At 42.4% G+C, this 12,771-nt stretch overlaps 1 protein-coding gene across 3 annotated transcripts in view; it reads right to left on the bottom strand.

Annotated features, from left to right (window-relative positions):
* rbks (ribokinase) overlaps nt 1–12,771 on the bottom strand; it is an 80,341-nt gene that overhangs the window by 29,721 nt on the left and 37,849 nt on the right. For 2 of the 3 annotated variants that reach the window (XM_029674927.2, XM_065025608.1), the window contains exons 3-6: nt 11,299–11,431; nt 10,309–10,372; nt 9,940–10,002; nt 1,358–1,522 (exon numbers count right to left, since the gene is read on the bottom strand). In XM_029674927.2, the coding sequence (XP_029530787.1) occupies nt 1,358–1,522; nt 9,940–10,002; nt 10,309–10,372; nt 11,299–11,431 (425 nt within the window). The remainder of the gene's footprint in view (nt 1–1,357; nt 1,523–9,939; nt 10,003–10,308; nt 10,373–11,298; nt 11,432–12,771) is intronic. The other variant, XM_065025609.1, reaches the window with a different exon arrangement.

The raw sequence follows: 12,771 nt of genomic DNA, 5'->3' as shown, positions 1-12,771 counted from the left end.
AAAACTCTAGGCCAACTTTATTCCACACACAAAGACGCATACAAAGATCTCCCTCGCCCTCCATTTGGCAAATCTGATCTCTTATAAAACATCCCGCTATGCCATCAGATGAACCATCAAACAGGCAACGATTGAATCCTACCACACCAGCTCTGGCGCTCGTCAGATGTGGCAGGGCTTGAAAACTATTACGGACAACAAAGGGAAACCCAGCCGCGAGCTGCTCAGTGATGCGAGCCTACCAGACGAGCTAAATGCATTTTATGCTCGCTTCGAGGCAAGCAACACTGAAGCATGCGTGAGAGCACCAGCTGTACCGGACGATTTTCAACCTCTCTCTGGCCGAGTCTGTAATACCTACATGTTACAAACAGACCACCAAATTCCATGTGGCCAAGAAAGCGAAGGTAACCTGCCTAAATGATTACCACCCTGTAGCACTCACGTCGGTAGCCATGAAGTGCTTTGAAAGGCTGGTCATGGCTTACATAAACACCATCATGCCAGAAACTCTAGACCCACTCCAATTTCTATTCCACCCCAACAGATCCACTGATGACGCAATCTCCATCTCATTCAAACACTGCCCTTTCCCACCATTGTATTTGGCGCATGTGACATATCAAATTTGATTTGAAACGGCATTGGCACTTGGATTGGAACCGGTACTTTGGTCAGATGACATGAAAATAGAGCTCTTTGGAAATGCACAGACTAAGGATATAAGGGATCTGGAAGGATTCTGTATGGAGGAATGGTCTAAGATCCCTCCCAATGTGTTCTCCAGCTCATAAAAGATTTTTGAAAAAGGCTCAGTGTCATTATCCTCGTAAGCGGTGGTATTGAAAGGCACGGGGAAAAAGGCTGTCAATTTTTAGCCCTACTTTTTTGAGTGAAAAAATAAAAAGTTTACTACAAAATCTCTTTCTCTGAACAATTGTATTAGTATAATTTCTTTGAGCATACAATATGATTTATTTTACACAGTCATTTTTGCTCATTTTTATCAAGGGTGTCAATCATGTCAGACCCCGTTGTATATATAGCTAGGTATGTTATTCTGAACAACAAAGCCAATCTGGGAAAATAAGATATTGGTGATATGAGGCCTCAGTGTCAATTTCAATAATGTATGAATGAACAGAGGATTGTGCCAGTAAAGCAGGCTTAGTTCTCGATAAATCAGAATCTAAAAGAAATTCCCTGATGAATCACTGTAGGTTGGAACAGAGATTGTCGAGCGTTGCTTCAGGACAGACAAAGCAGACAGACGTACCGGTGTTCTCATGGGACAGGCCAACAGACAGAAAGAGGTAGACAGTACGAAGACAGTACATAGATAGACGTCCAGACTGACCGTTGTTCTCATGGGACAGGCGCAGGGCCTGCAGGGAGGTGTCCGGGCTGATCTCCAGCTGGCACACCATTACCTTGGCATGGCTTAAGGCTGGCAGTGCCCGCCGCAGATCCTCGCCACCCAGTAGCAGGTTGGCACCAGCCACGATCACAATGGCATTCTCCCCTGCGGACGTGACACAACCGAAAGTGACCAAATGGAAAGATGATGACGTGGCATGAGGGTCACTGGCCCTCGCTTATGACAGCATAGGTACGTACTGTGTTTTTGTGTGTGTCACACACACAACAATACCTATAAAAATAACACAGCTAGTCATTCCATCGAAGGGCCAGTCCAAGGCTAACAGGGGTCTGAGATCCTTGAACCACTTTTGCTTTCATTCAACAATTGTACGTCCTGTCAAATCATCTTTAGAAAGTTAATCCAAAATATAAATTAATTTCCTGGATTGAGTTACAATGACCAAAATGACCATGGAATGTTGTTTTCAACGAGAATCTCAATCAATTGTACCCGTTTATATCACACTGGTTAGTAGGGTTGGGCTTTGTCCTATCGTGATATACACATTCTTTTTTTGTCTTACCGGAGTGACATGGGCTAGATAGAAGCAGTCTACTGCGTTTAGGACTGGATAATAATTGCTTTATTTGCCTCATAAAATAATAGAAAAATAAATAATAGTTTGTTATAACTCTCATAAAGCTGTGATTGAAAAAAGCTTATGCAGAGATCCCTCTGTGTGTCAAAATGCAAGCCGAGATCTCACGCTCAGAGTTGCTTAAAACAAACTTAAGCCTATGCAACTTTAACCAATTAAAAACAGTTCTGTAGCAATGAGGTTTATGCAGTAGGCTATAGGCCCAATATATCATCACTGCATACTGTCTATCCTTGAGTTGCCCTGCCAATGTTGTTCTTCTCAGACCATTTTGAAATTATATATTCAAATGTGGTATTTGATCACACTGGTAATAGATAATTTTAGTATTACAGGTAAGGCACAGCTAAGTGAGCATTGGGGCTGTCCCCGACAAAAAACATCTTGGTTGACCAAAAGTCGTCTGTTCTTTCGACCAATCGATTGGTGTATTTTTTCCATATACAGTGCATTTCAAAAGTATTCAGACCCCTTGGCTTTTTCCACATTTTGTTACGTTACAGCCTTATTCTAAAATTGACACGACAACTTGATTGGAGTCCACCTTTGGTAAATTCAATTGATTGGACATGAAAGGCACACACCTGTCAATTTAAGGTCCCGCAGTTGACAGTGCATGTCAGAGCAAAAACCAAGCCATGAGGTCGAAGGAATTGTCCGTAGAGCTCCGAGACAGGATTGTGTCGAAGCACAGATCTGGGGAAGGGTACCAAAAAATGTCTGCAGCATTGAAGGTCCCCAAGAACACAGTGGCCTCCCTCCATCCTTCTTAAATTAAAGAAGTTTGGAACCACCAAGACTCTTCCTAGAACTGGCAGCCTGGCCAAACTGAGAAGGGCCTTGGTCAGGGAGGTGAACAAGAACCCGATGGTCACTTTGACAGAGCTCCAGACTTCCTCTGTGGAGATGGGAGAAACTTCCAGAAGGACAACCATCTCTGCAGCACTCCACCAATCAGGCCTTTATGGTAGAGTGGCCAGACTGTAACGGCTGTTGGAAGGAGAGGACTAAGATGCAGCGTGGTAAGTGTCCATGTTAAATTTATTCGATAAGCTGAACACTGAAACACAAAGTAAACAAAAGAACAACCGAAACAGTCCTGTCTGGTAGAGACACAGAAACAACTACCCACAACCCAAGTGGGAAAAACAGGCTGCCTAAGTATGGTTCTCAATCAGAGACAACGATTGCCAGTTGCCTCTGATTGGGAACCATACCAGGCCAAACACATAGAAATGGAAAACATAGAACACAAAACATAGAATGCCCACCCCAACTCACACCCTGACCAAACTAAAACAGAGACATAAAAAAGGAACTAAGGTCAGGACGTGACACAGACGGAAGCCACTCCTCAGTAAAAGGCACATGACACTCTATTTGGAGTTTGCCAAAAGGCACCTAAAGACTCCCAGACCATGAGAAACAAGATGCTCTGGTCTGACGGATCCAAGATTGAACTCTTCTCCTGAATGCAAAGCGTCACTTCTGGAGGAAACCTGGAACCATCCCTACAGTGAAGCATGTTGGTGGCAGCATCGTGCTGTGGGGATGTTTTTCAGTAGCAGGGACTGGGAGACTAGTCAGGATAAAGGGAAAGATGAACGGAGCAAAGTAGAGAGATCCTTGATGAAAACCTGCTCCGGACGCTCAGGACCGGGGCGAAGGTTCACCTTCCAACAGGATAATGGCCCTTAGCACACAGCCAAGACAACGCAGGAGTGGCATCAGGACAAGTCTCTGAATGTCCTTGAGTGGCCCAGCCAGAGCCCGGAATTGAACCTGATCGAAGGAGAGATCTGAAGATAGCTGTGCATTGATGCTCCTCATCCAACCTGACAAAGGTTGAGATGATCTGCAGAGAACAATGGGACAAACTCCCCGAATACAGGTGTGCCAAGCTTGTAGCGTCATACACAAGAAGACTTGAGGCTGTAATCGCTGCCAAAGGTGCTTCAACGAAGTACTGAGTAAAGGATCTGAATCCTTATGTAAATGTGATTTTTATACATATGCAAAAATTTCTAAAAAACTGTTTTCGCTTCGTCATTAAAAATAAGGCTGCAACATTTTAGAATCCATTTTCGAATAAGGCTGTAACGTAACAAAATGTGGAAAATGTCAAGGGGTCTCAATACTTTCTGAAGACACTGTATATACACACCCTATGTGTCTTAATACAATCAACTATACTAAACAAAAATATAAACGCAATATGCAACAATTTCAAATATTTTACTGAGTTAAAGTTCATATGAGGAAATCAGTCATTGAAATAAATGAATTAGGCCCTTATCTATAGATTTCCCATGATTGGGCAGGGGTGCAGCCATGGGTGGGCCTGGGAGGGCAATAGGCCCACACACAAGTCAGCCTGGCCCTCAAATCAAATCAAATTGTATTTGTCACATACACATGGTTAGCAGATGTTAATGCGAGTGTAGCGAAATGCTTGTGCTTCTAGTTCCGACAATGCAGTGATAACCAACAAGTAATCTAACTAACAATTCCAAAACTACTGTCTTATACACAGTGTAAAGGGAAAAGGAATATGTACATAAGGATATATGAATGAGTGATGGTACAGAGCAGCATACAGTAGATGGTATCGAGTACAGTATATACATATGAGATGAGTATGTAGACAAAGTAAACAAAGTGGCATAGTTAAAGTGGCTAGTGATACATGTATTACATAAGGATGCAGTCGATGATCTAGAGTACAGTATATACGTATGCATATGAGATGAATAATGTAGGGTAAGTAACATTATATAAGGTAGCATTGTTTAAAGTGGCTAGTGATATATTTACATCATTTCCCATCAATTCCCACAATTCCCACAAGTCAGCCTGGCCCTCCCACTGAGGAGCCAGGCCCAGCCAACCAGAATGAGTTTTCCCCACAAAAGGGCTTTATTTCAGAACAAAAATTCTCCTCAGCAACCTGGGGTTCTATTCAAATCTAAATAAAAATTATACAAACCTAAAAAGTAACTTCTATTGCCATTGCCAACTATGTAAAAATAGCCGAAATAAAGCCAACAAATAAAAACATTGCAGCCTGCAGGTAGAAACTATCCTGATAAAAAAAGATATCTTATAAATCACATTGGCTACGCATGGTCTGTCTGCCACGAACTTGAAAGAAGCTTGCACTAACAAACTTGCAACATTGTATAAAATATTCTGGGCTTGGTCAGACACAGCTGTATGCTATTTTGCACAAGGGATAAGCGCTCATCGGGTAGACCAATTTTATGACATTTCCACTAGATCAGAGCATGACATTTTTCCCTTTCACACCATGGTTATTGAAAGGGAGAGCTGGAAAGATTTTTCAAAAAGATTGAGGAACTATTGTCATTCTCAATGGATGGAAAAACAGACTTTGTTTGTTTTACTTTGAGGTGACGAAAACAATACTTTGAGAAGCTCCACAGCTCATTAGTCAAGATGCCAATCAGAAACACTATCAGATCCCCAAATGGGCACATTTTCAGTATATACCTACATTTGCGCACAGGCCAGGTAGCATATAGGCCTACTTTTATGCGGAATCGGGTGCATGTCCTTACTCAACATTGACAGCAGTGCTCCAAACAAAAGACAATGGACTAGGAATGACTTGGCGATTGACCGGTTGGTGACCACTTGCTTAGTCTATAGACTTTCACTCTTGTTTTAAAAAGCCACAACTTTAGGACAACACCTTGGGTAGGCTAGAATATTTGGGATATAAGCTACTGTTCATCATTTTAACTTGTCTTAAAGCTTTTATGCTAGGCCAGTAGGAGGAATGAGGATAGGTTATTGGCCATTTTGTTTTCAACCTCGCTTGGAGGGATTTTCCCGGGCCAGCATGGATATTTTTCTTTCTTAATAAGCTTAAACTTAAATAAACTTGTCATTTGACTTTTCTAAAGACTATTGTTATTGGTTGTTCTCTCTCATTATCAGTCCCCTGGCTAACTTACATTTCAGGCTATTCAAATAAGGTTTTGAGATGGAACTCCGTTACATTCATCGTTTAAATCGGGAGAAAGCCATGCGTACAACGATGAAGCGTAGCCTTCAGCCATATACATAAACCATATAGAATGCAGAGAGAAGGGAATATAGACCGTTTTTTTTTTAAACAGCTAAACATAAGATAGGTGTCCATTAGGAGTGTCCATTATATATATTTAAAAAATCATGAATATGTTTAGGCTATAGCCTAATGCATCTGACAGAGAGAGTCAGCAAGAAACAATACTTTCTGACTGGACATTTTGCGCTGCTTTGGTGGAATTCTCTGCATTGTGTGGCCTACATTCCTCCTTTGCGTTCTGTATCACATATTTATTGAAATAGGTTATCGTAAATAGGAACAGGCAAATGTTCACTGCAAGACTCCGATCTTTACTACGGGGTGCCAGTCAAGTTCAAATAGGCTAAACCCTTGTGATTCTGGATTAGCTAGCCCATCCACGGTTCTAAGCATACTAACCATTTCTAGCTGAACATCATAGCAGGCCTGGAAGCAGTTACTAATCAAAAGAGGACCATCGTGCCCTCCCAAGTTTGGTTGGTACGTATAACCAGTGAATCCAGATGAGCAACAAATGTGATGGGTCTGCACTAATGTCGTATAAAGCCTACTTCATTTTTCTTTTTCACTGCATCAGGGAGGCATAAATATTTGTATGAAAATAACAAGTTTCAACAACTGAGACATAAACTGAACAAGTTCCACAGACATGTGACTAACAGAAATGGAATAATGTGTCCCTAAACAAAGGGGGGCTCAAAATCAAAAGTAACCTGCTGCATTAAGTACTGCAGTACTCCTCCTCATGGACTGCACCAGATTTGCCAGTTCTTGCTTTGAGATGTTACCCCACTCTTCCACCAAGGCACCTGCAAGTTCCCGGACATTTCTCGGGGGAATGGCCCTAGCCCTCACCCTCCGATCCAACAGGTCTCTATGGGATAGAGATCCGGGCCCTTTGCTAGCCATGGCAGAACACTGACATTCCTGTCTTGCAGGAAATCACGCACAGAACGAGCAGTATGGCTGGTGGCATTGTCATGTTGGAGGGTCATGTCAGGATGAGCCTGCAGGAAGGGTACCACATGAGGGAGGAGGATGTCTTCCTGTAACGCACAACGTTGAGATTGCCTGCAATGACAACAAGCTCAATCTGATGATGCTGTGACACACCGCCCCAAACCATGACGGACCCTCCACCTCCAAATCGGTCCCCCTCCAGAGTACAGGCCTCGGTGTAACGCTCATTCCTTTCACGATAAACGCAAAACCGACCATCACTGTCTGGTGAGGACCTGCCTTACAACAGGCCTATAAGCCCTCAGTCCAGCCTCTCTCAGCCTATTGCGGACAGTCTGAGCACTGATGGAGGGATTGTGCATTCCTGGTGTAACGCGGGCAGTTGTTGATTTAGTGCTGTCTTAGGCATCTCACAGTAAGGACACTGCAATTTATTACCCTGGCCACATCTGCAGTCCTCATGCCTCCTTGCAGCATGCCTAAGGCACATTCATACAGATGAGCAGGGACCCTGGGTATCTTTCTTTTGGTGTTTTTCAGAGTCAGTAGAAAGGCCTCTTTAGTGTCCTAAGTTTTCATAACTGTGACCTTAATTGCCTACCGTCTGTAAGCTGTTAGTGTCTTAACAACCGTTCCACAGGTGCATGTTCATTAATTGTTTATGGTTCATTGAATAAGCATGGGAAACAGTGTTTAAACCCTTTACAATGAAGAGCTGTGAAGTTATTTGGATTTTTACGGAATTATCGTTGAAAGAGAGGGTCCTGAAAAAGGGTTTAGAAGATGAAAAACAGTTCAGTACTGGAATTTGCGTTACTTTCGGTACTTCTGTGAAATATGTCTCACGTCTTATACCGATTAAGACGATCTCGTCTGTATCGTAATTTGTCTAAATCTTTTCAAGGAGGCAATAGTAAGCTAGCCAGACTACATGCGCTTACAGCTGACATAGGGCGAGCCACTTTTGAGAAGCAAGCGATGAGAAAATTATGACATTTCTTCTTCAAACAAAAACATAATACCTCCATGCCAGCAACTTGTTGACAAAACTGTCTCCAGAAGCAAACATTGGGAATACTTTGATTACAAAGCAGATGACGAGGGCCAGTCAACAGAAACAACTAAGCAATTTGTAATTTCGCGTCAATTTGTAATTTCCTGGGGGGGGGGGGGGGTGTTGTTAATGATCGTGATTACCTTTGCTCGAAGGAAGTGAAGTCTCCTCCTTCGCAAAAGGAAACTCTCCGCCATACCCCTCTCTTCTGTAATTTCACACATGTTTATGTAATGTAAAAATGTCATTTTTGATTTGATACATTTTTACAATATAGCCAATTTTGAGTTTGTGGAATGTAATGGAAACCGTTTATCATCCGCACCCAGGCTTGAAAATCATTGCACCAATTTAAACACTACCTTCGCCCAACCCTGATTCGTCAAATAATCAATGACGAAAACCCCAAACCAGGAACTACTGCTACTCGTAATCACATAATCCTACGTGAGCCTTGACAGATTCTCACCGTTTCATCTGTCCACGAGAGATTACTAGCAACTCAATTCCAATTATTTTTGAATGACATGAACATATATTTAGCATGACATTCATGTGAGCATTATAATATGACTACAACCCAAAAGTAAAGTAATGTGAAATAACGTAGTTATGCCAGCAATATATTTAGACTGCTTCGCGTTTGTCTAGGCTTGCTGGCAGTAGTTAGCCAGCAGCCCTGGATAGCGCATTGCACCCTGGGAGTTTAAATGCACTCTGAGAATCGTAGTATGCTGTGCAAAATCCATTGTACTTCTATGGGGTGTTAGACTATTGCAATATAGAAACTTCAGAAATTAGCTTCAAAGTGTTGTTTTTTTTATGCCGTTTTGGAACTAAACTACGATTTTAATACATTAAATGATTTAGCTATAATGAATCATAGGTTTAATGAATGTCATTATGGCCATAGATGGGCAAATTAACCCTGATATGTATCAAATAACATTTGAAAACAGTTTAGATTATTATTTTGTGTGCTCCGAGTCTCAGACATGGGTTTTGCATACGGAATATTGAAGATATTCTTCTGTTATTTAATATGGTGTTTTATTTTGTTTAACAAATTGATGAGATAATATATTATATTTGTTATTGTAGTTGTTGTACTAGTTTTTTCATTATTCTAACATAATGTTCAAATACTCAACTGTCGCTATCGAAGTATAAATGCTGGTATCATGACTACACTATAAGAGCCCATGTTATGGCAGAAATGGACTCTGCACGAATGCCCGGCCACCCCGTCTTCAGTCAGCTGTAAATTCCACACCATGTTTATTTTTTACAATTATGACAGTTACTTTATTTTCATGGCGGTCTTCATCCATTACCGTCAGTTATACGGTAATAGTCATCCCTAACGCAAACCCTTCTTCCGAAAACACTAACTTCCTGTGTACCTCCGCAGGATTCGCAAGATTTGTACTATTCACACACACCCGCATGCACGAACACACACTCACACTCAAGCGCTTCGCCCACCCACATATCAGCGATGCATTATATCACCTGATTCTATTTGCAGACACAGATGCAGATAAAGCCCAGGCTAATTTTACACTCTGTGCAGAGGAGGGTTTAGAGGGAAGTAGTAGAGTGGTGTGTACTGATCCTCATCCCATTCAGATGCACTTAGTGTGTAGGTGCACATCTGGTGAATCCTTCTCCTCAGTAAAGCACATGTATGTGTGTGTGTGTGAGTGAGTAACCAAGTAAGTGCACATTGAGCAAATAAGTGATTGTATGTGTTGGTAATTTGTTGGGGGGATTTTTACATTTTAACAGGGCAGTCTACGGCCCTCGTTTACCTGCATCGTTGACAATGATGGAGGCAGCACCAGTGGCCGAGTCAACCGTCTGCCCCACAAACTCTACAGAGGGAGAAAAAGAGGAATAAAGAGGAAGCATTTCAACACATATGATGTAGTCCTTCATTTCTAATAGTTTGGCACTTTTGGGACTATTCCATTGGTTCAATTACACTGAGCAAACTCAATCGTAAACGAAGCACATCTAAAAGAAAAACAAATATTATTTTGATCAAGGTCTGGGATGATGCATGCCATGAAATAGCATATCTGTTGCATTTCAAGCTAGTTTTGAAATAAGCACAGCAACCTTTTTGTATTTTAAGAATGGCCTGTTGTTTTAAAAGTTGTAATTTTTGGTATTCTTACCTGTGGATACACCATTGTCCTTGAAATTCTGGATGTAGTTTTCTCCAAAGAAGTCTTTGCCAACCTGAAATCAAAATGCTATGATGAAACTTCGAATACACGGATCTAAGGAATACATGAGATTTCAGACACTTTTTGAAGATCAGTGAACTCCAACCAGATTCGGGTTGTATTTTCTCGTACCCCGCTGGCATACTGGCAAAGTGCCGTCACATCACACAAACACATGCACACACACATATGCACACACATAGACACACGTGCGAACACACACAAGGCCATCGCGCCAAGCCTTCAAGATACGACGACCCCACCCGTCCGACGCCTCCTCATGTCCACCTCTCCTCCCTCATCCTCCCCTCCTTCCCTCGATCCCTCAATCTGCTCTGGGATGTCCACATCGTAAAATCGTTTGGGGGGCGTTGAAGGGGTCCCCACCTCGCCCTCAGGCTCCCCACTTTTATCCCACGCTTTCAAGGAAGAAGTCAAAGAGGCATCTGTGCCCTAACTGCCTATGAAGTGTAGTATGCAGTTGTAGTAGCACTATAGTGGGAGCCTAGGCCCCCTTTGTCTTTGAAGTGCGGCCTTCCTCCTTGGATGTTTCTCAAAAGCCTGGGCATCTATTTTTGGGCTCTGCCCATGCCTGGAGAGCCGCTCCTGCATTGTACAGCTTATCGACTGGACCCTTTGTTCTTGACAGAGGTGGGGCTTCAGCTATTTTGCTGACCCTTTTTTATGCTGTGCCTAGCTGATTGGAGACCTGGGGTTGGATGTATGGGAATACTTGGTGTATGTGGGTGTGTATTATGCATGAATAATGGTACGGATCAAGGAAGAATGAGGGCCGGGGCGTTGACAGGGGTGGTTAGAGGAGTTCAGTGTGAAAGAGTGTGTTCTGGAAAAAAAGAGTTGAGTACAGCAGAGGGACAGTGAGAGAGAGAGAGAGAGAGAGAGAGGGCTTGCTTGCCATTTACTGCTACTGTGTCATACCTTGCAGACCATGGCAGTCTTGGCTCCCATTCTAGCGGCCTGAATACACTGGTTTGCCCCTTTGCCTCCGAAACCAATGAAGAACTTGTGACCGTGGATGGTCTCTCCTGCCTTGGGTAGCCTTGGTGCCTGGCTGAGGGAGAAATTGCACAGGTAAAATATCCCTCACAGACTCATAAAACCCTGTAGTAAAATTCTAAAGTCACTTACAACTACGACAAAGGTGCAATGATATGTCCATTTTTGAGACAGCAACAATTGTACTCTGGTGATATGATCTCTGCTAATAACAGACTATGGGGATTGCAACATCGAGGAATCGCTTACTCACACTCACCCTCATTACTGACACCACACATTTACACCCACACGCAGACACACCCCCCTCAAAACCTATGCTGCTGCTAAAATGATTATTGATTAGATGTACTACAATTAAGCAGTGTTCATAGATTATTGATGGCCATTAACATTAGTACCTATCCATTTATCCTGCTACTGGTCACTATTACTCTTGTCTACATGTATATCCGCCTATCACGTCTACACTGACACTCTTGCGCGCGCACACACACTGCCTTCAATTCTAATTGAGCCCAACCCTGACACACACACACACACACACCTTATTATTATTATTATTATTTATTCTGCTACCAGTCACTTTTCCACACGCACATACAGTGCATTCCCTTAACTTTTTACACATTTTGTTACTTTACATCCTTATTCTAAAATGAATTTAAAAAAAATTGACCATCAATGACAAAGCGAAAACAGGTTTTTAGACATTTGTGCAAATAAAATACCTTATTTACATCAGTATTCAGACCCTTTGCTATGAGACTAGAAATTGAGCTCAGGTGCATCCTGTTTCCATTGATCATCCTTGAGATGTTGTAACAACTTGATTGGAGTCCACTTGTGGTAAATTCAATTGATTGCACATGACTTGGAAAGGCACACACATCTGTCTATATAAGGTCCCACAGTTTACAGTGCATGTCAGAGCAAAATCAAAGCCATGAGGTAGAAGGAATTGTCCGTAGAGACAGGACTGTGTCGAGGCACAGATCTGGGGAAGGGTACCAAAAAATGTCTGCAGCATCATTCTTAAATGGAAGAACTTGGAGCTTGCCAAAAGTCACCTAAAAAAAGTCACTCTCAGACCATGAGAAACAAGATTCTCTGGTCTGATGACACCAAGATTGAACTCTTTGACCTGAATGCCAAGCGTCACTTCTGGAGGAAACCTGGCACCATCCCTACGGTGAAGCATGGTGGTGGCAGCACCATGCTGTGGGGATGTTTTTCAGTGGCAGGGACTGGGAGACTAGTCAGGATCGAGGAAGAAATGAATGGAGCAAAGTAAATATTTATTTTAATAAGGCTGTAACGTAACAAAACGTGGAAAAAGATCTGAATACTTTCAGAATACACTGTATCTACCTAAACTACTCCAGTATCCATGCA

Source organism: Oncorhynchus nerka, linkage group LG12, assembly GCF_034236695.1.
Source record: "Oncorhynchus nerka isolate Pitt River linkage group LG12, Oner_Uvic_2.0, whole genome shotgun sequence".
NCBI lineage: Eukaryota > Metazoa > Chordata > Actinopteri > Salmoniformes > Salmonidae > Oncorhynchus > Oncorhynchus nerka.
This window is presented reverse-complemented; position numbering and strand designations above follow the sequence as displayed.